The following is a 26,252-nucleotide window of genomic DNA, read 5'->3' on the forward strand; positions in this document are numbered from 1 at the left end:
ATAAAGTATCTTTTGAACATGACAAGTGCATTGTTGGACATACAACTGATAACAAAATTCTATTTACTGTTGAGTATCATGAAAATGTATATACCACTAGCTTTGATAACTTAACTTCTCAATGTGTGACAAGTTTCTTTGCTATGAATGAAATTAGTTCGATTTGGCATAGGAAACTAGGACACGCAAACATGGACTTAATAACTAAACTAGTTAAGGGAGACTTAGTTAAGGGATTGCCTAAGACAAAATTCGTGAATGACAAAATCTATGATGCATGTCAATTAGGAAAACAAGCAAGATCTAGTTTTAAGAAGAAGAAAGTAATCTCCACTACTAGGCCACTCCAAATGCTACACTTAGATTTATTTGGTTCAAACCCAATTCAGAGTTTAGGAGGAAAATCATACGCATTTGTTATCGTTGATGATTATTCTAGATTTACGTGGGTACTTTTTTTAGGTCACTAAGATGAAGCATGTGAACAATCTATTAAACTGTGCAAAAAAATTCAAAATGAAAAGGGATACACTATCACTAAAATCAGAAGTGATAGGGGTAGAGAATTTAAAAATCAAGGTATGGAAGAATACAGTGATTGATTAGGAATATCTCATAATTTTTTAGCTCCTAGAACAATACAACAGAATGGTGTAGTTGAGAGAAAGAATAGGTCTATACTAGAAATGGCCAAAACTATGCTCAATGAACATAAACTACCTAAGTACTTTTGGGCTGAGGTAGTAAATACTGCCTGTTATGTTCTAAATAGAGTCTTGATTATACCATCTCTAAATAAGACTCCATATGAATTATGGAATGGCCATAGACCAAACATCTCATATTTCCATGTCTTTGGCTGCAAGTGCTTTGTACTTAGAGACAATGAACATTTAGGAAAGTTTGATGTGAAATTTGATGAAGGCATTTTTCTAGGATATGCCTTAGATAGTAAAGCCTACAGGATATATAATAAACAAACATTAACTATTGTAGAATCCATTCATGTTGTATTTGATGAATCCAATCCATTTGCTCAAAAAACTGATGAGGATGAAATTGAGATTAATAAGGAATTTGAAATACTGTCTATTGAAAATAATTCAGATAAGAACACTAAAGTTAAAGAAACATCTTCTGAAGATAATCAAGTGGAAAAAGAGATTAATGAACCACCTAGAGAATGGAAGTACATAAAGAATCATCCTATAGATCAAATTATAGGAGAACCATCACATCGAGTAACTACACACTCCTCACTTAGAAATATGATTAGTCATTTTGCTTTCTTATCACAAGAAAAACCTAAGAATGTGAGTGAAGCAATTGAGGATGAATCATGGGAAATATCTACGCAAGAAGAACTAAATCAGTTTGAGAGAAATAAAGTCTGGACATTAGTTCCTAGACCTGAGGATAAGATAATTATTGCAACAAAATGGATATATAAGAACAAGAAAGATGAACATGGAATAGTTGTTAGAAATAAGGCAAAACTAGTAGCTCAAGGATATAACTAGGAAGAAGGAATAGATTTTAAGGAAACCTTCGTACCTGTAGCTAAAATGGAAGCTATTCGAATGCTATTAGCTTATGTAGCTTTTAAGGATTTCAAGTTGTATCAAATGGATGTTAAAAGTGCATTTTTAAATGGCTACATAAGTGAAGAAGTATATGTAGAACAACCCCTAGGTTTTGAAAACCATAAGCATCCAAATCACATTTATAGACTAACTAAAGCCTTGTATGGTTTAAAGCAAGCTCCTAGGGCTTGGTTTGAAACAATAAGTGGTTTTCTACTGGATAATGAATTTATTAGAGGAAAGATAGATACAACACTCTTCATCAAATCTAAGAATGACAACATGCTCCTAGTACAAGTATACGTAGATGATATCATCTTTGGAGCAACAAATGAAAAGTTGTGCAATGAGTTTGCAAGTTGTATGCAAAATGAATTTGAGATAAGCATGATGGGAGAACTCGAGTTCTTCATAGGACTTCAAATCAAACAAGTAAAACATGGAATATTTATAAATCAATCGAAGTATATTAGAGACTTGCTCAAAAGGTTTAATATGGAAGATGGTAAAACTCTAGGAACACCAATGAGCTCTTCTTTAAAATTAGACAAAGACGAACAAGGCATACTAGTAGGTGTTAAGCTCTATCGTGGGATGATTGACAGCTTACTATATCTGACTGCCAGCAAGCCTGACATAAAGTTTAGCGTATGCTTGTGTGCAAGATTTCAGACTACACCTAAAGAGTCCCATTTATTAGCTGTCAAAAGAATACGTAGATACCTAATTGGAACCATTGAACTTGGATTATGGTATCCTAAGCATACCTCCTTTGAGATTATCAGCTATTTGGATGCAGATTTTGCCGATAGCAGAGTAGATAGAAAAAGTATGAGCGACACATGTCATTTCTTGGGACATTCTTTCATATCTTGGTTTTCAAAGAAGCAAAATTCAGTTGCTCTTTCCACAGTCGAGGCAAAATATATAGAGGCTGGAAGTTGTTGTGCTCAAATGCTTTACATGAAATAATAACTTATGGATTTTGGGTTACTCTACGACACAGTTCCTATAAGATGCGATAATACGAATGCAATAAACATCTTAAAGAATCCTATATCACATTCATGAACTAAGCACATAGAAATTAGACATCATTTTCTTCATGACCATGTGCAAAAAGGAGATATAACATTTGAGTTTGTATGCACAGATGAACAATGGGCAAACATATTCATGAAATGACTTTCAGAGGATAGGTTTATCCAAATTAGACGTGAATTACGCCTGATACAAAGTTGAGAAGTTGCCGAGAGTTACATTAGACTACATAATTAAGGGGGAGCAATTTAAATTAAAATTCACATTTGGTTAAAATTTTTTTTGTCACATTTGACTAATTTGTTTTACATTTGGTATGAAACTTAACAAATGGTTACTACATGTTAAATTTTTATGGGTACATGACACATGTTGATGCTCACATAAACTTTTGGACTTTAATGGACTGATTTGCTTATCTATGTCCATGTATATTGCAATACTGTGTAGGTTCACATTGAAATTTGATTCAACAACACAAATATACATTAGAAAGGGGGAGAAGTAAACTGAGTAACATAGGGAGATATATTCCATAGTACAATCTTGAAACATAGAGGTTGAAATGTATTTTGATTGCAAATATGAGATATAATTATGTCAGCACATTTTTTTATACCTTTTTGTTGATGTCAAAAGGGGGAGAAGTTAGTAAGAAAAAATGATTTTTCTTTTGTCAAAAAGGGGGAGAAGTAGAAAGCAAAATTTTGTTTCCTATATAAAACTATATACTAGAAAAAATATTACATAATCTACAATGTATATGAACTTCATTGTGTGTAAACCATATTGCCATATTGCTGAATTCTAAATTATGCATTGTCTTAGGGGGAACCTTGTTAGGCGTAACCTATTTTTGCTCGTGTGTTGAGAGATTGTTGACTTTATGAGTTCAATCTTATTTTGATAATGACAAATAATTTGGTATTTAACCTGTGCAATTGAGTTTGTTAACAGGATCATGATTTAGAATGCACGAATGGTAAACTTGATATGTGTTAGCTTTGATGTATTCCCAAGTGGGGGAGTGAATTGGAATTTTAAAACTTATTTCTAGGTTAAACCAGATGTTAGCAGTATTTCACAACCTAGGGTCTTTCTATGCAATTCCAAATGAGCAGATAAATAAAATGTGCGGAAATTAAATCATGCGCGGCATTCACAGAATAACATACATGTGCAGGAATGTAAATTGCAAAAAATGTAAACAGTGCACACACGATATGTTATTGGGGTTCGGCCAATACTACCTATGTCTTTGCCTTGGCTCACAAGCACAAGGATTCCACTAAGGCCCACTTAACGGGTGGAGCGGTACCTAATACAACCAGGTCAATTAGCACAGGGCTAACCTCAACCTTTACAAATTCTCCTTGCGGGGCGGAGAAAGCCCTAACAATCCTTATGGGTTGGATTACCGGCCCCTCAGGCCATGCCTGGAATATAACCGAATTACAATACAAGCCGTATACAATATAATGGTTCTCCGATAAGTAGATATGTACCAATACAAATCAATCAATGTACATCAATAATATAAGAATTTATAAGCTCAGTGCTCTATGTGTGCAATCAACACTCAAAGTTATGTCTATAGTCAATCAAGCACAAGAGTGGTTCTACAAGCTAATCTTTGAAACTAAGCAATGATAAAATCACAATCTTAGTTTAGGGTTTCAAAGATTTGTACCAATAGAAATTTAGAATATCTCAAACAATTATTTTCTCAAATAACAAAGCACAAAGAAATACTCAAATAAGAGCTTGTAAAAATATTTTGCACACCAAAAATACAAGCCCAAATGAATCTTACAATAACAATGCAAAGACCCACTTAGCTATAAGATTTTTCCCACACAAGATTTATCAAATTAAATCGGTGGAAAAATCTTTGCTTAACTCTCAATATGAAAAAATATCAATCAAATGTAATGAGAGTTTCTAGCACTGTAGAACAATATATAAACACTCACAAAGTTTGGATTTCTCAAGAAAATGGAAGTATATGAGTGTATAGGGTTGGAATGAACAAATAGGGCTTAGAAAATTTGAGAGGATTTTTAGTTAATCCTATTTGTTAATCACCTCTTAATTTTGAAAATGAGCTTGTATATATGGGCATAGGCAAAATTATGATTGTTGGGGACTCAATAGGAATTATTAAAAATATTTTAAAACTGTTTAAGAAAATTAATCCCATTTAACCCCTTTTAATCGTGGTAAAAAATAAAACAACCCCGAGAGTTTTGGGTGCCTGAGCCTAAGTTCGGGTGCCCGAACATACACAGCACAAAAAAGTCATTTTAATGGTTCGGGTTCTTGAAAATAAGCTCAGTTTGCTGAACCGAGGTGATTTTCCAAAAGACTGCATTTCGGGTGCCCGATCTGAAGTTCGGTTAACTGAACTTATGAGTTCGGTCGCCTGGGAGTAAAATGAACGTAATGTTCGAGTGCCCGGGTTGGTGAAAAAGTGACTTGACACATGTTCGGTCGACCATGGAAGAAGTGTGCAATTTGGTTCAGTTTTCCAAACACAGGTCAACATGTTGACTGGTCCACGGTTCGGTCGATCGAGGCAATTTGAACTGGCAAGTTCAGTCGCCTGAATGCCTTCTGATTTTTTACCTTTAAGTCCTGATTTTATTCAATTTATTCCCCTGATATTATATGTGATCTTGGGGACTATTTTACGTGTAAGTGTTGGGACCTAGGGTCTTTCTAAGGTCTTTGAGTTAGTCCCGAAAACCTGGCGTCGGTCAGCCTTCAGTCGACTGAAGGGTGATCCCTAAGGTCTTTCTGTGGTTTGTGTATGATCATTTGTTGAGTTTATTTCCTACATGCATGACATACAAAGATTATTACGGACCTATTTGAATTGAAATTATTACAGACCCAATGATAAAAAATACAACAATAAATTTGTTGGGTCTTTGCTTCTCTTTAGGTTGCCGCATGCCATCATATAAACTTGCCAATAAGAACTTGCACACAAACTTGGCAACCATTAAATACCATAGTATTTGTCATTATCAAAACAAGGGTGTGACCCATAGAGTTAACAATATGGAAGCCATGAGGAACCTAAAGTACATATCATTTGGTTCAATCCATGGAACAAGAAGAATAAAAGGAAGAAGAAGCAAGCTTCAAGTTCAAGATCTTCAATGGGAATGGGTATTAAGAATTGAATGTATTTACATATTTCATATGATTTAATTCGAAGCTCAAATATACCCTAGTAAAAACTTAGGACTCATGCATTTCATGAAAGATTCATTTACATTAGTTCTAGGTTGAAGAAATTTTTAGAGGCAAATTTTAGAGGCCTCGTCGATGAACCCCACGGCCTTGTCTATGAATGTATGAAGGCCACTTGGTGATGAACAGTGTTGTCTCATCGATGAAAAAAATACCAAGAGCCCAAAAAGTTCAGACATTGCTCTTGTCCACGAACTCATGGCCTTGTCGACGAACAAGTGTTTTACACTCATCGATGAACGTACCCATTCGTCAACGAAGGTCGCGCACAGAACAACATTCCAGAGCAGACACGGACATAAATATGATATTTTAAATAATCTAACAGCTAGAAATTGTTTAGATGTCGAGATTGCTTATAAACCTAAACTCAAAACCCTAGAGCACCACTTTTTACACATCTATTGGGTGCCTTGAACTTTTGCACATTTCTTGAGAGCATTGAACACACTGCTAAGCTCTTGCCTGTAATTTCAAAGCATTCACATCAAATCTGAGCTTGGGTTACTTTGATTTTCAAAAGGCGTTCCAGCGAATATTGTGCAAACAACTTGGGTATTGAGGTTTGGTGATCAAATTAATTGTTTACTGATTCTCAAAGAATTTTTCCTCTCACAAATTTATTCTTGAATATTTTTTTGAAAGATTGATCTTGAGTTATTAATTATGTATATATTTTGTGAAAGATCATTATTTGAGAGAAGTTTTCGTTAAAGTTTCAAATCTTTGAAAAACTATCAAGTTTATTATTTATTCAAAGATTCATCTTAGCATAATTATTGTTAAAAAAAATATATCTGATTTAATATTCTGGAGTAACCTTATTAACTAAGTATTTTGATAAAGACTATATTTTTTATCTTTACTGAAAATCAATTGTCCGAGAAATTTTGGTGAAGATCATAAATTTGATTTAGATTTATGAACTATATCCAAATAATTTTATGAAAATCGTATAGTTGATTAGATCGTTGGAGCATCTTTGTCCTATATATATTAAATAACGATCATTCATCACTTATTTCAAGAAATATCATTGAATATCATACTCACACATTGAGCTTAAAATTTTATTATATGAGTGTGTATTAAGTTTCTATTGTACTCACTAGCTTTGTGTAGAAGCATTTGAGTTTTTGTAGAAATTGTAATTTTATTTTGTATTCACGGTTCAAGCTGTGAACCGGGGTTGAGGAGGAAGCTACGCCTCTTGTAAGCAACAGATTGTAAGGGAAGCTCCGTCCTAGTTAAAGGAGCGGATTTTTAGTGGAATCCTTAAGTGGGTTGCTCAAGGCGAGGACGTAGGCTGGGGTAAGTCAAACCTCGTAAAAATCGTGTTTGTCTTCTCTCTTCCCTGAACTCCTTTTAATTTCCGCTTACATTTAAATTATATGTTTCTTTTGTATGAGTTGAGCATTCGATAAGTTTATGTGTAATTGGATAAAATCATATGCTTGATAAAGACACACATTAAATTGATTAATTGTGAAACATTAAGATCTGTATTAAGTAGATTGCAAGTTTGTAATTGATAGTTTTCAAAATTAGAACTTAAAGGACTTAATTTTTGAAAATACCCAATTCACCCCCCTCTTTGGATAACATCGTAATTCACACTATCCTCTGTTCTTTGCTTTTTATATTCTTTGATGGATAGATAATATTTTATAAATTTTTGTTTGCTACCTGATTGCATGCGTTATCTAGAATGCCTCCTGTGTGACGGATGTAGTGATGAGAATTGCATGCTAGTAGAAATTTTAGGTTGCTCCATGCTATATATGATCTATCTTTTATGAACAACCATTTATCATGTATAGATTTTATGAAAAAGTGTCCAATTTATAGATGACATGCTGCCGAAATTTTGAAAAATTTTCCCAAAATAAAACCTTGTACATAGATGATTATGATAAAATTAATGTCAAAATCTTTTTGAAAGGATGAGTGAAAACTGAAAATTTTGAATTTCATCCTTACATAATCATTAGGTATTTAGAGAGCTAAACACCTTCTCTATCGAAAGAACTTAAAGGACCAACATGCATCACTACACTCTTTGAATACTGAGGCTCTTCTGAGAACCTTGAATATCATATCCAACGCTTAAAGCCTTATGAACAGATATGGATTGTTCTTGGTTGTGGACATTATTGTATGACTTAATATTTATTTTCTGATGCATCTGTGACCTATAGGGATGATTATACTGGTCGCATGGTAAAATGAATAAATTTTAATAAAGTATACTCATTTTAAAAGACTTAAAAATGAAGGCTTATACTTTTTGGCATGTTAAATAAATTTAATCTTTGGCTAGTATAAGCAGTTCACTGTATCTAAGTTGGAATTCAAATCGATAGCGGGAGCATCCAAAAATTAAAATGACTATCATATTATGCTCACAAATTCTTGTTTAGATCAGTTCTTGAATTCATTGTGGTTTGTGTGTAAAAGTGATGTTTTTATTGAAAATCATAATCATAAATATATTACTTAGCCACAGTGGTTCTTCTTTGCCATATAATCCTTGTTTTTAAATTGTTTGATATTTTTAGGATCATTGTGGTTGTGTTTTTCTGGTTATATTTTGTGGGCTTAAATGAAATATCAGAAAAAATATTGCTTGCATATTTTTAAAGTTTCTTTTTCAACAAGCACATCCCTAGTACTTCATTGATAATATCCAAAGGGAAAATTTATTTTAATACTTTATGGCAAGAACTAATTTCAAAACTAAAACTATTTATCTCTTGCCTTATTATTATTATTATTATTATTATTATTATTATTATTATTATTATTATTATTATTATTATTATTATTATATACATATATATTTTTGAATTGCATAACTGGTTTAGTGGTTTCACATGAAAATGCATACAAACTTATTTGACTAAAATCATGCTCAAACCTTCCTTTGGATCATATGTTGTGTGTCTTGAACTCAAATTTTTCATGGGTCTTATGATATATATGAATTAAAATGTTTTGAAAATAGTTCTAGTCTAATCATGTTTGTCATGTTATTCTAATTTTTATTGACCAGTTATACTATTTGTTTTGTGTGCTCAATTATTAAAAATAGTCATATTGTTGTTATATGCCAAATGCTATTTGAAAAAGGGGAGAATTTTTATGTGGTTAAATGTCAAATGGGGGGAGTTATTATTATTTTTTTAAAGCTATATCTCTAAAATATTTTTCTTAAAAGAGGGAAAATTTTTTAATGTTCAAATAATTTTGTAACTTAGCCCTTTTGCTGATGACAAAAGGGGGAGAATTTCTAAGCAAAATGAAAATACTTTGAAAATTTTATTTAAAAGGGTAAAACATTTTTTAATGGGAAAATATTTGAGCTGCAAGCATCATGCTTTTGTGCTTTCATGTCTAAACTAAATGCATTTATTTGAAATGTCTTCTTTTGCAATATGCTTAATCTACATTACTTATTTTTGAGTTATGCATATTCTTTTGGGGAACCTTTTTAGGCTAAACCCCATTTTGCTCTAGTGCGTTTTTCATCATCAAAAAGGGGGAGATTGTTGACTTTTTGAGTCCGATCCTTGGTTTTGATAATGACAAACCACAAGTTACTAATGTGTGTGCCTAACTACTTGAACAAGTTAATCATTCAAAACACGTACATGAAAGTGAAGTGGATACCAGAAAGACCTTAAAGAGCACATACTCCTAGCATACTCCATGGGAAAATGAAGAGCAGAAGAAGAAGACATGTTGTGTTTCATTGTACTGCATTTTGGTTTTATATTTTGGTTTGTAATAAGTGTATTGCATGCATGATGAGATGTATAAGCTCAAGAGGCCATAGTCTGACCATAGGGGAAATAAAAAGACCATAGATAGACTTTGGTCGACCGAACCATAAAGTGTTTGACACCCCAACTGTTCGATTGACCAAATGTATAGTTCTTTTTGGCCACAGTTGACCGAACCTAGATGAGTAGGTGACCGTCCTTTGTCTTGGTTGATTGAACCTACAAAGGGTTCAAAATCGCCTTGAGACGGTTGACTGAACTTGTTAAAGTGGTTGAATGAACCTTGAATATGGTCGACTGAACCTCTCGAGTTGGCGAATTTTTTTATCACAGTTAAATAAGGTTAAATTTCTTTAAACATAATTAAACAATTTCAAAAATACCAAATGAGTCCCCAACGGTCATATTTTGAGGAGTGACTATATATACTCCCTCATTTGGCTTAATTAGGAAGAGATTAGCAAAAATCATTAGCAAAAATCCTCTGAAATTTTTATTGTGCTAAAATCCTTCATACTCCCACATTTTCATAAGCTCATTGTTAAAAATCTTTCTCATACTCTATTGATTACATATTTTAGTAAGAGTGCATTGTGTTCTTCATCTTCATTTGCAAAGTTATTGCAACTTGAGGATTAAGTGAACACTCATATCTTGTGGGCATGTATACATTTCTTTGAAGCTTAAACTCTCTTATACTTGTATTGGTTGATATTGCTTTTTGAGAGTTAGCTAAAGTTTCTCCCATTGTATTTTCATTCATAAATATCTATTGAGATTGGTTTATTTGTTTAAATATTTGCTCAATATTTTTTCCATGATATTGGGAAGAGCTTAGGTAGAGCCTAGGTTGTGTATTACTGCTGCTGGCTTAACTAAACCTAGGAAAAATTTTTAAATTTCCAATTCATCCCCCCCCCCCTTCTTGGGATTACACCACAAAGCTTAAAAAAGAGTTCACTACATAGCCAATTCCTTTGGTTGACCTATACCATTAATTGGTATCTCAAGGGACGATTGTCCCAATACCTCTGAAGTAGAGACAGAATATGAGGTTTCATAATCATAATGCTTCATGTGAATATCATATGAATACTCTCAAGCACAAAGTTCAAGACCTAATTGATTCAAACATTCTGAAATTTTGACCCATTGGAGATGCTTCAAATCCAGACATAAGAAACCAACCCATTACCATAGCATCGAAACACTTTAATTAATGCTCTTGTAGTTTTTGAAGTCCATGGCCTAAACTATCCCACATCATCTGTTACTATCACTTATACACTCGTTTGAATCTAATACCATGTACCATCTTCGACCAATACAAAATCCATTTCCATTAAATCACCTACACCATTCACATACTCTTTCAATCAAGATGTGTCGTGGAAGTATGAAGTAGAAGTAATGAACTCAAATGATGAGGCAAATGTAGCTAATTTGTCTGGTGTGGAGGAATGAAAAAGAATGGATGATGCTATACTCCAGAAGAGCTAAAAGAAGAAGGAAGGGTGAAGATAAAATTAGTGATGAGAAAGAATCCAACAAAGAAAAAAGTAAGGAGGTTTACGATGAAAAGGTGGTAAAATTCATACAATGACTCAAGATAAGTGACCACAACATTATGGAAAATTTGAATAAGCTTGGTAGGCTCGCCAAGTCTTGGGTCTTTAACTACCAAAAATAATATTTATAACTCAACTAATCCCAAGTTTAGTAGAACAGGGAGTGAGTTGGGTGTCGATCTCAGGGACTCTAGTGCAGCGGTGTACCAATTTTATTATAGTTTACCACGCTGAAACAAGAATGGAAAGATGGATTTGATGGTGTTTCTATCAACTACAAAAGCAAGTAAATTGTATTGAATTTACTTCTAGAAAGCGAGTCTCTGGTCATGAATCCAGCTAAGGCTGTCATTTATGATAACTATTTCTGGTTAGCTATCTGTACTAGGTTCAATGGCCAAGTGAATCGCTCGAGTGGCATAGGGTAGCTAAGGTGCACCAATCGTCCAGAGCATGATCGGGAACCAGGGTATACCCTATCTAGTGATCATGAAACTCTCTATAGAAACCATACCCTATTACGTATAAGTGAATGAATCCCTAGCTATGCTATCCTATCCCCTAGGGTTTCATCACAATCAGAGAACTAAATGTGCAAGAAATTAAAGACATGGTATTTAAATTTCAGAATTTAAATCAAAGCAATGTAAATGGCATCAATTGAAGCTTAAAGGCATGTCACTAGCTTTTTGGGAATACAATTGAAAACCAACTACTCTATGCGGCAACAATCATAACTTGAAGGTTGTCATAGGCCTTCGAAGAATCCGAATACAAACCAAACATGAACTTGAAAGAAAGCAGTAAATCTACTCTACGACACCAATCATAACTCAAAAACTTGTCACTAACTTCTTAAGATACTGATTGGGAACTAGACATGAAAGTAAAGAATGAATGTAAACCTAATCTAAATGGCACCCAACGACATATAAGGTTTGTCACTAACCAAAAAGGGGCCAAAAGGGAACTCTAATCACCTATTTGAAGTTTGATTTTATACCCAAAAGGGTTTCCAAGGGATTAAATTCAAATCAAGAAAGTTTCGGGAGAAATCTCGCGAAGCAGATTACTGGGCTCGAAGGTTGTCAATCCGGACGTGCCCCTGATTTCCCCTGGCTGCGCCCTAATCGAGATGCTATGGAATTTATAGGGTTTAAATGATGTCTTCCTCGACCTAGTCGCAACTTCAGGATCTCTTGGTTGCGCCCTTGGTCTAAGCCTTCATTATTTCTGCTTCAGTTAGCACTTTGGAGTCTTTATTTTATGACCTGATCACCCCTTGGGATGGCAAGGTTGCACCATATAGTCAAACAAGGTTGTGTTGCTTCAAATGGAATGAGGCCTTGGAGACTTAGGTTGAGCACTTAGTTGAGCCTTATGCTTCCAAATTTCTTCCTTGGCTTCTTGCATTGCTTAACTCCTTAATTTAAACTTCAATTTCCTGAAGCATGAAGAAACCATGTGTAACTTCGAATTAGGACAAAAAGGAATAATTACAATGTAAATGAGGACAAAACATAGGTAAATAGGGGCCTAATTTTGTACATTTTAGGAACAAATCACAACCCCAACTTACACTTTGCTAGTCCTTGAGAAAAGCAAAACTAAGAAACCCACAAAAGATAACAAACTCTTATCTACCTCTTTTTTGTTGGGAAACATGATTGCATTTACCATATGCAACAAGACTTTAAACCCCTAGGTGGCTCTAGTGGACAAGTTATAGTCTTGTGCGGGTTTCCAGGGTGATACCCACAAACACTTATCCTAATGAACATCAATTAGAAGCAACAAGTAACACAATCATGCCATTTCACATACAGATATATAACATTATTGCAATCATGCTTGTCTACAAACAACTCCGTTATAAAGACAACTTTGAAGCAAATCACTCATACATGTCTCAACAGGATATAGTCATAAAAAACATCATAACCCTTAGAGATTCAATCAGTAATTCCAATTCAGAGTTAATATCATCATATAAATTTTAGTATAAACAAGCATAGCCACAAGGCATGTGTAAAGTGAATGATTTATCTCACTCGGGTCATCCTTAGACACCTACAGAGCGATTGTCTTGACTCAGCCTCACTCGTATACTCTAAAAAACACTCATGTAGATGGGATCACTCTCGTATGTGAGGAAAAACATACATGGTGTAACGGCCTGCTTATTTTTCCCTATATATATTCCTTTTCCACATATTAACATACATAATAATCCTGCCAAGCTGTCATAATTGTGATCAACCTGGACCCATGGGTATCAGGAATATATATGTCATATAACTCTGATACTTAAGCAGTGGAAAACATAAAATCATATACATACCATAAATACTAGAAACCATACTGGAGTTCTAATAATTCGTCACATACATATACATACATCCCAATAGACCAAAAAGTATCCTAGGGTCGTAACCCCAAAATCCATCTAACCCTAGCTCATCCACTTACCCTACAGACAGGATAACTTAGTTCACTTCTACTGCTGTGGGGCTTTATCCGCCCTCCTACCTGGATTTCTTGAAATGTTTATAATGCTAGGGTGAGACACCTCTCAGTAAAGGAGACAAATTAATATCAGTGTATGGCAATACGAGTATTTTTCGTGATATACATATAAACAGTACATAATTCATAACTGGTATAAAAAGCTGTATCATATCTGAATAAAACATGATTTATCATAACATAGCTTAACATACTAAATTTCTGTACTGCAAAATCATCTTATATAACCATATCATACTTGAAATATTAACCAGGATAGATAGATAGTTAACTATCGTCATGTCTTACCCCCCACATGACAGGGTTGTGCGGTCTGAAGGCTGGACCTAGCAATGGCTTGCCAACCATGCTAAGTCAATATCGGTTATAGTGTAAGTACGATGGGCCTGTTCCACCTGTGCCGGACTACCAGGGGAACTACGAAACTCTCATAAAGCCACATCGACTTCCATCTCCCACACTTTATATAAGATGTGTGGTAGCACTAACATAAACGTAAACGTAAACATATAGCTATGGTACCGTTCTTCATAAAACTAAACTAAGTTATCCAAGTTGTGATAAAATATAATACATTTCATGATATTGAATATAGAAGTTTCATATTTCAAGGTTGTTGACCTTATTGGTCATATTCCATTTTGATTATGACAAATACTCTGATATTTAATGGTTAATGAGTTTGTGTGCAGAACCAATCGGAAGTATCGTATGTTGCACGCACATGGGCTTAAAGAAGATGAAGACTCGAAATGTTTATTCATTGTAATTTATATTTATCATTTTGGGTATGTAATAGTAACATATGAAAATGGTTTGTAATAATTAATGTCTTACCTGCATGGTAGGATTGATAAGCTCAAGACCATAGATAGATCTCAGGGATCGGTCGACCGACGCTAGAATTTTTCGGTGTCCTAAAAAAGACCTAGAATGACCCTAGGACCTACATGCATGCATAAACATATATGCTTATATGAATAGGGTGAATGTATAAGGGAGTTGGAACCAAAATGCATTAAAAATGCATGTTCGGTCGACCGAACTTTCACTGTGTAAATTATTCGGTCGATCAAATTGGTCAAGCGGTCAACATTTTGACCATAGCTCAATCGATCGTACTGTACCGAGTTTATATGACTTGGTCGACCGAACTCCCACCGAGTCAACATTTGACTCCTCGGTCAACCAACCAAATTTAAATGGGCAACGCCCTAGTCAACCAAACCCACACATGGGAAAATCCAACGCCCTGGTCGACCGAACTTCATAGTTCAAAATCACCTGATCGACTGAATCGTGTTAGAATGGAAAAATCGCCTTGGAACCCCTAGTCTGGTCAACCAAACTTTCAGTTCAAATTTCGCCCGGTCGACCGAACTCAGTCACTTGGTCAACCAAACCTCGCATCCGGTTGACTGGTGCTCTCGGGTTGGACAATATTTTTTACTACAGTTAAATTTTTAAATAGGATTAATTATGTTAAAATGTTTTTAAACAATCATAATAAAACCCTACATGTCCTGAATGGTTATATTTTTGGGGAACTCTATATATAGCCCTTTATTTGCAAAAATTAGCATGAGATTAGCAATAATAATTATCAAATATCTTCTAACTTTCAAAAAGCCAAAATCTCATATTCAAGCCATATACTACTCCTCTTACTCTTTCATATTGCAAATACTTCTTTGTAAGAGTATTCATGTGTTTTATCTCATCAAGCTTAAACTCTCTCTTGCTTGTTCTGATTAAGATTTATTTTTCATAGAATGTAAGCTTCTAGTTTTTGTAGGGGGCTTCGTAAATAAGCCTTCCATAGAAAAACTTCTTAGAGCTTCCGAGTTTTGTATTTTCATTGCAATATTCAAGAGTTCATATTGTATTTTGATTGCTAAAATATTTTATACATCATTTTCAAAAATATCTCTTGTGCTTATCTTTGAGAAATTTATTTTGAGATATTTTCTTGAGTGTTAAAAAATCTTAGTTGCTATACCTTTTGATTGAGATTATCATTTTATTACAAAGATCAAATAAATACTTTACAAACCATTGTTTGAATATCTCTTGTGGTTTATATTGAGAATTGTTGAGATATTTGAGGTGTGCTTGTGATCTTTGTTTGTGCATTGTGATTGAAATCATTTTTTGACACAAAAATCATATTATTTACACTCTCACACACTGATTGCAATATTTGTATAAATATTTGATAGTAGACACTTAGACTACACTGAGCTTATCAAATCCTATCTTTTGGTAGTGCATTGATTATACCGTGCATATTGTAATACATATCTGCTTAGTTAAGAAGCACATTTGTTGTATACAAATTTTATTGAGAAATCTGTTGTATTCCAGGCGTGGCCTGAGGACGCGGTAATCCAGCCTGGAAGGATTGTGTAGGTTGAGGTCAGCGCTGTGTTAATTGACCTGGTTGTAAAGGTTGAGGTCAGCCCTTTGCTAATTGACCTGGTTGTTTAGGTGCCGCTCCACCTGTTAAGTGAGCCTATAGTGGCAATCCTTGTGCTTGTTAGCCAAGGCGAGGACGTAGGCAGTTTGTCGAACCTCGATAACATTTCTGGGTGTCGTCTCTTTTACTGCTTTATTGTGCATGCTTGGTTAAATTTTTATTGTAGTTTAAATTCTGTTGTATATTTACATTGATTTATTTTACATGCACTAGATTGATCCTAGTTTGTGTAATACTACTGTTAAACCGATTGACTTAGGTGATAATTTTTAAATTTCCAATTCACCCCCCCGCCTTTTGGGGTTGCACCAAATCTAACAAGGGTGAACATAACATAAACATATTTCATAATTTCTTACATATCATACATAATCACAGCGTCAATGCTGACATAATTCATAATGTAAAAATCACGGCATTTATGCTGGTATAATTCATGACGTACAAATCACGACATTTACGCCGGTATAATTCATAACGTAAAAATTACAAAATTTATGCCGGTATAATTCATAACGTAAAAATCATGAATTCTTGCACTGTTTATCATAATTTTTAAAACTATAGTTTTAGTACTATTTTTAGGGTCTTCCTGAAACTGTCATAACATACTTATCATGGAAAAGTCATAATATTTTAATATAACATAGTTTCATGAAAATGTACTACTTATGCCACACAAATGTGCATAGCCTTATAAACTCATAATTTACTCTAAAATCGTATTTCCATATAAAATATGTTAAAATAGTTTCCCTATTCAATAGTAGTATTCTCAAACATAGTTCTAAATCATATATATTTTCCTAAAAATAAATGTTGTATAATAATAAATAATTTCATGAAAAATACTGACTTAATTTATCCCATTACCTGACTTATTGAGAAACCCACAAAATATTCCAAACTTATTCTTGTGTGTTCCTTAGCTCAACACCCTGAAATTGCATTTTCCCCGACAAAACTTCAGTATTGTACTATCTAAAGCATTTTCCTTAGTCCAGAAACACCTAATAACTTATAAAGCCTAAAATAACCAACTTAACTAGATTTTGGGATGGTGCCCAAGTTGGACTAACCAACAAACTACTCCAGCAGATTTAAAGAGAATCTTCCTAGAAGTAATGTGGCTAGGGGTGAGCATAATTCGGTGAAAACCGAATTAACCGGCCGAAATTGGCTGGTTCAGTTCGAGTAAAAAAATTGGTTCGGTCCGTTCGGTTAAAATTCTACAAACTTTTGGTTAATCAATTTCGGTTTGGTTAACGGTTAAAAAAATATCGATTAGCCGATTAACCGAATTACTAATAGTTTACATTTTTAATATAATTTATAATAGGGTGGTTGGGCAGAGCAGTGATGTGTGAACACTGAACAGCAGTCGGGCGACTTGGGCTTGGCCGCTTGGGGCTTGGGACCTAGGCCTGGGGGGAAAAAAGGCTTCGTTCACACTTCACACTCACAGTGGGGATTGGGGATTAGAGTTAGGGTTTCTTACTTTCTCAGTTTTTATGCGCTCTGCCGATCTGCCCCGCACGACGCATGCCCGCATGCCGTAGCTCTCCTGCCTCTCCATCAGAGTCATTGGACCACCTCTCGGAGTCGGCAAATCCCCTCTGGCCTCTTCGAGTCTTCGGCAGCTCGGCTCTCCAGAGTCCAGCCTCTCGTCTCGGTCCTCAGCGTCTCAGACTCTCAGCCACCAGCTCGCCGTGCAAACTCGAACCCCTGTAACTCTTCCTGTTCTCCTCCTCCTCCTCCTCCTCCTCTTCTTCTTCTTCTTCTTCTTCTTCTTCTTCTTCTTCTTCTTCTTGCACTTTTGTTATTATATTTATGTGCATTTTTTGGGTTTGCATTTATCAACATTTTTGCTGCTTCATTTTTAATTTCTGGTAGAAATTATTAGAAGGTTAAGAATGGAAAATATGATTTGTCTTTGAAGTTGATTTTGCATTTAGGATGAGTATTTCAGTTTCAGTGTAAATAGTTATGACCTTCAGATTATTCAACAAATTTGGTTTTGTGTGTATTAATGAATTCAGCTTCAAAATATTTAATGGATGCTCCCAAACACCGCCTTAGAGCCATGAAAATTAGGTGAAATCTGGAGAAAATTTATCCTAGTTCTTGGTTAGTTTTATTGGAATGCATTATTTAGTGCTTGAAAATTTTAAATCTTGAAAGTTCAATGAGAACATATTCCATTGAAGCATTATCAAGTGTCTGCTTCTATTTTATTTTGTGGAAAAATGCTGTATTGTAATTTTATTTTCTTTTAGCTAGAAATAAGTGATGCAAATTTATTCATTAAAATTCTATTCACAACAAATGCATCGATTAAATTTCAGTGGGATGATCAACGCATGCTCATTGCATGCATTTTTAATAATTGAAACCCAAAACCACATTTTTTGAGCTTTCTGCATATGATTGCCACTTGCTAAGTTATGAATATGAATGTAATAGGTAAGCATATTGTTTTATGTAAAAGTTTTTAAGGTAAGAATGCTTTATGTTGTGATCAGAGTATTTTTTTTTAAAAATTTGGATTAGTACTCTTCTATGATGGACTTTACCCTTCTTTTTTATTTTTTTCAGATATTAAAGGGAAAATGAGCAATGACTTGCCTATAGAGGTGGAGGTGCCAAACTTGGAGGATGCAATAATGACGCAAGCTAATTCCCAACATCAGCCTTCAAATCCCAGTATGACAAGTGAGAGTGCTACTAATCCTCCTACTCAATCTAATTAAAAAGTTAGGAAGAGAATGAGACTAAGATATGAAGTGTGGGATCACTTCACTAAATTTGTGACGGAGTCTGGTGAAATTAAGGATAAGTGTCATTATTGTCATATTGATTACTGTGCTAATCTTAAAAAGAATGGTATGAGCACACTTAGATATCATATGGTTAGATGTGGACAAAATCCATATGTTGAAGAAACAAAACAGACACAATTAAATTATCAACCAGCTTAAAAAATGCAGAGGGCTCAAAGGCAACTCTTACAAATTGGAAATTTGACCAAGAGGCAATTCGAAAGGCATTATCTTACATGCTTACTGTTGATGAATTGCCTTTTAAATTTGTAGAGAATGTGGGATTCAAACATCTTATGAAAGTTGCATGCCCTCGTTTTCGAATTCCATCAAGATGGACAATTTCTAGGGATTGTTATGACCTTTACATGGAAGAGAGGTTAAAGTTGAAATTTTTTTTTAAAACCTCCTCTCAAAGGGTTAGTTTCACAATTGATACATGGACTTCTTTGCAAAAGGTCAATTATATGTGTTTGACTGCACACTTTATAGATAATGATTGGAAATTGAACAAAAAGATCCTTAACTTTTGTCCAATTTATAGTCATAAAGGTGAAGAGATAGGTATGGCCATTGAGAGGTGTTTGTTTGACTGGGGAGTTGATAATGTGTTTACAATGACTGTAGATAATGCAAGTTCAAATGACGTTGCAATTGCCTACATAAAAAGAAAAGTTTCAAATTGGAGAAAAGACATTTGTGGAGGCAAATTCTTGCACATGAGGTGCATTGCACATATAATTAACCTAGTTGTGCAAGATGGTTTGAAAGAAATGGGGGATTCAGTTGCTCGTGTTAGAGACGTAGTCAGATATGTTAGGCATTCACCTGCTAGGTTGAAAAATTTCAAGCGTTGCGCAAAAGTAGAAAAAGTAGAATGCAAAAAGATGTTATGCCTAGATGTTAACACTCGATGGAATTCTACTTATCTAATGCTAGACACAGCTCAAAGATATGAAATGGCTTTTGAAAGGTTTAGGGATGAAGATCCTTCATTTAGAATTGAGCTTGAGACTAGGGATGGCATACCAAGTAGTTTTGATTGGGAACAAGTTAGAAAATTTGTGATGTTTTTGGAACACTTCTATGAACTCACTATACGAGTTTCAAGTTCTTTGTATGTTACAAGTAATACATTTTTTGAAGAAATTAGCGGGATTGATTGTCTTCTAAAAGAGTGGGAAAATAGTGATGACCTGGAGTTTAGTTTAATGAGCATGAAAATGAAGGATAAATACAACAAGTACTGGGGAAACATTGACAAAATGAATATGTTGATTTTTGTTGCATCTGTTCTTGACCCTAGATGTAAGTTGGGATTTGTGCAATATGCTCTTTCTATTATGTATGAAGGTGACAAAGGTTTATTGGTGGGGAAAAAGGTTCAGGATACAACATTTGAATTGTTTGCTGAGTATAAAAAGTTGTCACAATCTAAAAATGAAGAATCAAATAGAAGTGAAACTTCAAGCTCGACTTGCTCCACTGGTCAAGGTGAAGCAGTAGAACGAAAGTTCAAAGTTTTGTATCAAAAGTACAAGACTCAAATTGGAGGTGAAGATAATAAATCAGAGTTGGATAGGTATTTGGGGGAGGATTGTGAAAAGGACGTGGAGGGCTTTGATATTTTGGAGTGGTGGAGGTTAAATAGTCAAAGGTTTCCCGTCCTTTCACATATGGTTCATGATGTTTTAGTAGTATCCATCTCTACAGTTGTTTCAGAGTCTGCTTTTAGCATAGGGGGGCGTGTTCTCGATGCCTTTAGGAGTTCTTTGACTCCTAAAATTGTTCAAGATCTTATTTGTACACAAGATTGGATGCGGGGTTCACACACTCCAATTAAGGTTGAAGAAGACATATATGACCTTGAAAATCTAGAAAAAGGTAATATTATATTTATATATTGTCAAAAATTTTCATTTTTTCATTGAATGATAAATTATTATAACTTACGATTGCTTCTATACAATTTTTTAGAGTTGTCAAAGGTTGCATTGGAGTCCACAATTGGGGAATAAGACAAAAAAAGAAAGACAAAAGGTTGGTTTCATACTTTCATATTGAGATTATGCTTTAGTGTTTTGTCATATAAATAACATGCTATCAATTATCATTATTTTGGTTTGTTGCAGACTTACAGGTGAAATAAGTAGAGAAACTGTATTTTGTATTTTGTAATGTAAGAAGCTGAAAAGTGGGAGTTTCTAATACAAGAAGCCATGAAATTGTAGCTGTCACTTGTCAGCTGATGTATGAAGCATTGAAGTCCTAGTTTTTTATTTTAATTTTTTAGAAACAATTTATATTTTATGTTTGTTTTTTATTTTTATTTTGCACAAACTGTTTACATTGGTCTGTAATATAATATTATGAACTTTGTACTCTTGAACTCAAATCCAAGTAGACACTGCAGACCTTTAAATTTCATGTTTGGTCTGTGATTATATTTTTTTAGGAAGATTTTCTAGATTGTTTTGGTATGCAGATGATTTTATTTTTACATTTATTAGATTTTATGTATACTTCTATTTTTACATTGATTAGATTTTATCTAAGCAGGGATAAGACACCTAGTTGACTAGTTGTGAGCCTTTGATGGTGTCATTATAGATTTTTTATTCTTCAAAATTTAGAGTTTCTTAATTCAGCTGACGGTGGGTAACCCTACCCCCAATTCACTCCACCCCACTTTTTTTTTTTTTTTCTATTGAATTCTGGGATTGTCTTGCTTAATTTGCCTTTAGTAGAAACTAAACTTGTGCTTATACTCGTCATTTGGTTTGGCAATTTTATGAACACTGGTTAATGGTTATGCTTCTTGTGAACAACCCTATTTTGCTTATGTAAGTTAAGGAGTTTAATCAAGTTTGCTTATACTCGTCATTATCATCATCATCATTATTATTATTATTATTATTATTATTATTATTATTATTATTATTATTATTATTATTATTATTATTATTATTATTATTATTATATTTTGTCGTTGTTTTTCTTGTTTTGGGTTCTTTGTTCTATGGTAAAATATCATTCTTATTAATAAAATTAATAAATAAGGTATTTAATTAAGTTGGATTTGGTTTTTTAAATTTTTTGTATAATAATCAATTTAAAATAATTTCGGTTAAAGTCGGTTAACCGAATTACCCTTTCGGGTAATTCGGTCAGGTTCAGTTCGATTTCCTCCTCCAATTCGGTCGGTTCGGTTAATGATTTTATTTAACCGAATTTTTCGGTTAATTCGGTTAATTACCTGAATTTGGCCAAATTGACCGTTTGTTCACCCCTAAATGTGGCAGCTTCCGATTTTCGAATGGACGAGAATTGAAGCCAAAAATGAAGAGAGAAGGAGGGGAAGATGATTTTAGAGAGAGAGAGAGAGAGAGAGAGAGAGAGAGAGAGAGAGAGAGAGAGAGAGAGAGAGAGAGAGATTTTTTGCATGAAAATGTCACTGAAATCTCGAGGTTGGCTTATTTATAAAAGGCAGATTCGTCGATGAGACACGTCACCTCGTCAACAAGTCCGTGAAGGGAATTCGTCGACGAACTAGTAATCCTTGTCGACAAACTTTTGGCTTCATCAAACCCCCTCTCGGTAAGTTCTTGTTGACAAGACACAAGTCCAAGTTGATGAGCCCAAGAAGCCTATCCTTCGACTTGCACTCTACACTCGTTGACGAGACCTTGCTGAAACCCTCTTTGAAAAATCCTTTTCTCTCATTTCTTTTATTATTTAATTTATATAATTCTTCAGGTCTCTACACATGGTCAAAGCATCTCACATACATTTAAGAAACAACAATGAATATGGAGTGGACTAGTCTCATAAGAATGGAATCCAGCCTATTACCGAGGTGTCAAGTACTTGACCCTAGCGTCTTCTCACCTACTGGCCACATCCTACCAAGAACGCCCTGGATTGATAATTCATAAACCAATGCGTGAATCTATCATATGCACCAGAGCACCCAAAGAAGCTTTATACATGCATGAATGTGGTGTGTTGTGCCCCTATCTTGGCCATTTTGTATTTGGAGTGGACATCTATGTACTTTTCTCATTTTCTATTTTTCTTTATTTTCTTCTTATTCTTGTCTTTATATAATTTTATTTCATGGTCAGCTAGGACAATCATCACAACTTATGTCGTCTTTGTGCTACCGATAGGGAACTGAGCTTAAAAAGGAAGTTCATAAATTATACTAATCTCTAGGGGTGGCTTAATACTCATGTCTTAAGTAGGGTACAAGACCTAGATTTGTATCTCCCCACTAGACATCAGAGTTCATGTCTTAATAAGGAGATTAGCATGCAAAGAATATTCGAAGGAGAAAAATTGAGTTTCGTGAACTCAGAGTTCATGTAAATGACTTTCACAAAAAATGAAAAGTTCAATAAAACCTCACAAGGTGTCATAGTCATCATGGTTGTTCTCTCAGTGTTTACAACGGAACCTAAGTGAAACAAATCATGTGTAAGTGCGCCCTAACCTTGTAATATACCATGTGAATGCCAACACTTATACAACAACATTAAAATGAATGAACTCCTAATCAACTCTCATCGAGTTGTTAAACAATAAAACTAACTATACCGCATGAAACTATTGACAAGCAACTCACTTCATCATTAGTGAGCATAGTAAAGTCATTTACAAGATACGACATGAAATTGTAACACAAATGCTATATAAAAGAATGAAAAGGGCATAAAGGGTGTTATCATGGCATACGACATACAATGTTCACTGAAAAATTAAAAATCATGTCATTTGTGCCCCTAAATGCGACATGTAGTGCTCTCCTAGCCCCTAGAACCCCCATATTAATAGAAAACACCTGGAAGTAGGGAAGAGGATGCATCTCACGGAGAAAAAAGGTCAAACAAGTGTACTTGCACAAGCATGCATCTAGTAGAGAACCTGAATACTAGAAATTAAAACATCAGTACACCAAGCACAAGTGACAAAAAGCAAATCACCATATATGCATTAATCAACCAGGTAGTACATATGACAAATGGATATAATATGTGCAATGGTACAACCAAATAATAGTCATGGTGATTCAAAATGAATAGAAAATACAAAGAAAAGAAGAAAATCTGCAATGTGCTCAAGCACAACACAAATACAAAGAAGTGCTCAGAACAGAAGAGAACATAAGACACAATGGAGCAATTAGTACTCCTCCTCAGTAGATCCACCTGCGTCATCATCGGAGTCATTGACCCCCAGATCCCCAGAATCATCAGAAGGGGTGCTCACATTAGACCTGGGAGCCGCATCAGAAGGCAGGCTTAAAGCAGTCACATCATCCTCTGAAAAACTACTAGACAAAGCCGGTGACTCGAGTGATGCTGGAGTGGCAAGTGGTATGCTAGCAGTAGGAGCAGGTGGTGGTGGAGTGGGTGCAGGAGGTTGTGCGTGAGAGATTGGAGCTGCAGGTGCAGCAATGGAGGATGTCCTAGTGGTGGGGGCAGATGATTTGGTTATCATGCTGATGACTATGGCCATTGACAGATTTGACATCACACATCGCAGGCCAGGAATAGGAGGTGTAACAATGGAAAGAGGCACTAAAGGAAATGAGACATCTACAGGCAAGATGAGGGCGGTTCTCATAAGAAATATTGGAGGAAGGTCTGGAAGGACACCCTCCTCTGCTGGAGGTGCTGAGGCTGCAACCAGGGACGACAGAATAGCGGCTAGCTTGGTAGAATGCACAGCAGTGAGTGGCACATCCATAGGTGCAACCACCTCCAGAATCTTAGTGGTTGTAACTGGAGATGATGGTATATCAACTGGTGTGGTAGGTGGTTTAGCAAGGGCAGCTAGAGGACTCGCGGGAGTAGGGGCATCCTGAGGACTCGCGAGGGACTGTGCCTCGCCCTCGGATGCAGTTGCTGGTGCAGAAACCTTCTCAGTATGAATCTATATCTCCCTCTCACTGGAAGTGTCTATATTGATCATCACTATTGGGCTCGCCGGTGGGGCATTTCATGGAGCTAGAGATGGATGTGAAGGTTGTGGCATCGGAGACCGAGGATCGGGAGACTACGCAACTGGTGAAGGATGTAGAGATGGCAACTGATGGGTAGGCAAATATGGAGGAGCTAGAGAAACTAAGGGTCCAGGGGTTGTAGCTGGAGGTCCAAATATTGGAAAGACAAATGTCTCTAAAGAACATGGGATGCAGACTCTGAGTGCCTCAAATATGACCCCCAAATCGAGGGTGATTGCAGTCCTTGTCTCTGCCAACTCATGTCGCACCTCTGACATTAAGTCCTAAAATTCTTGGCACAGACGGCTTAGGATATCCATTGCCTAAGGCACAGTAGGGGATGCTAGCGGAGGGTGCACCATATCTGATGGTGTAGCAAATGAGGTGAAGGGCTTATAAGTTGTCTTCCTATTTTTTTTAGGAGCTTTGTGTGGTGGTGGCACTAGATGTTGACTCTAGTGTTCAATCCCATTTTGATAATGACAAATCACGTGGTATTTTACCTGTGCATTGAGATTTTGAATAGAATCATGACTTAGCATGCATAGATGGTAAGTACGCTATGAAAGCCACGAGAAACTTGAAGCATATACGACTTGGCTTAATCCATGGTAGTAGAAGAGTAAAAGGAAAGACAAACCAGATTTTCAGTTGTAATTGGTATTTTGTCTTGATTGTATTTGCATTTCTCATAAGATATAATGCGAAGCTCAAAATGACATATAGATTGACCCTAGGATGCATGTTTTTCATGAAATATTCATATGCATTTGTTATAGGTTGGATATGCATTTTAGAAGGTTAATAGAGCTGAAAAATAGGGTGCTCATCAACTAGTCCCTTGGCCTCGTCGACGAGTAAATACCGAGACCATATAAATCTCAGATAGGCCACTCGTTGATGAATCCCCTGGTCTCATCGACAATCGAGTAAAGGACATTCGTCGACAAATGTGTCCACTCATCGACGAGTTTGTCAGGTAGAATGACGCTCCAGCGTTGAAATAGACATATCCTTTTTATTAAAAATATTTTCAATGATCTAACGGCCAAAAATCTTTTAGATGCCGAGAATACTTATAAATATCAACCCAAAACCCTAGTTTGCAATATATCTACTCTACTGAGCTTAACTTCATTTGATTAGAGAGTGCATATAAAGCTTTAATTTGTACATCAACTTATTTGAGAAGCAC

General features: G+C 35.1%; 2 protein-coding genes across 2 annotated transcripts in view; one reads left to right on the top strand and one right to left on the bottom strand.

Annotated features, from left to right (window-relative positions):
- The window catches only part of LOC131145471 (zinc finger BED domain-containing protein RICESLEEPER 2-like), a 43,739-nt gene extending 22,668 nt beyond the window's left edge, over positions 1-21,071 (top strand). Inside the window, exons 2-7 of the mRNA XM_058094599.1 lie at positions 17,741-17,961; positions 18,830-18,946; positions 19,222-19,432; positions 19,598-20,170; positions 20,360-20,937; positions 21,031-21,071. Of these exons, the coding sequence (XP_057950582.1) occupies positions 17,741-17,961; positions 18,830-18,946; positions 19,222-19,432; positions 19,598-20,170; positions 20,360-20,937; positions 21,031-21,071 (1,741 nt within the window). The remainder of the gene's footprint in view (positions 1-17,740; positions 17,962-18,829; positions 18,947-19,221; positions 19,433-19,597; positions 20,171-20,359; positions 20,938-21,030) is intronic.
- A 3,163-nt stretch (positions 21,072-24,234) lies between these two features.
- Positions 24,235-25,335, bottom strand: LOC131145543 (uncharacterized). Its single transcript, XM_058094727.1, has 2 exons — positions 25,120-25,335; positions 24,235-24,972 (listed from the first exon to the last, which is right to left on the bottom strand). Exons 1-2 carry the CDS (start codon positions 25,333-25,335, stop codon positions 24,235-24,237), a joined length of 954 nt encoding a protein of 317 aa, XP_057950710.1.
- Positions 25,336-26,252: the final 917 nt, after the last annotated feature.

The sequence above is a fragment of the Malania oleifera genome, chromosome 1 (assembly GCF_029873635.1).
Source record: "Malania oleifera isolate guangnan ecotype guangnan chromosome 1, ASM2987363v1, whole genome shotgun sequence".
Taxonomy (NCBI): Eukaryota; Viridiplantae; Streptophyta; class Magnoliopsida; order Santalales; family Ximeniaceae; genus Malania; species Malania oleifera.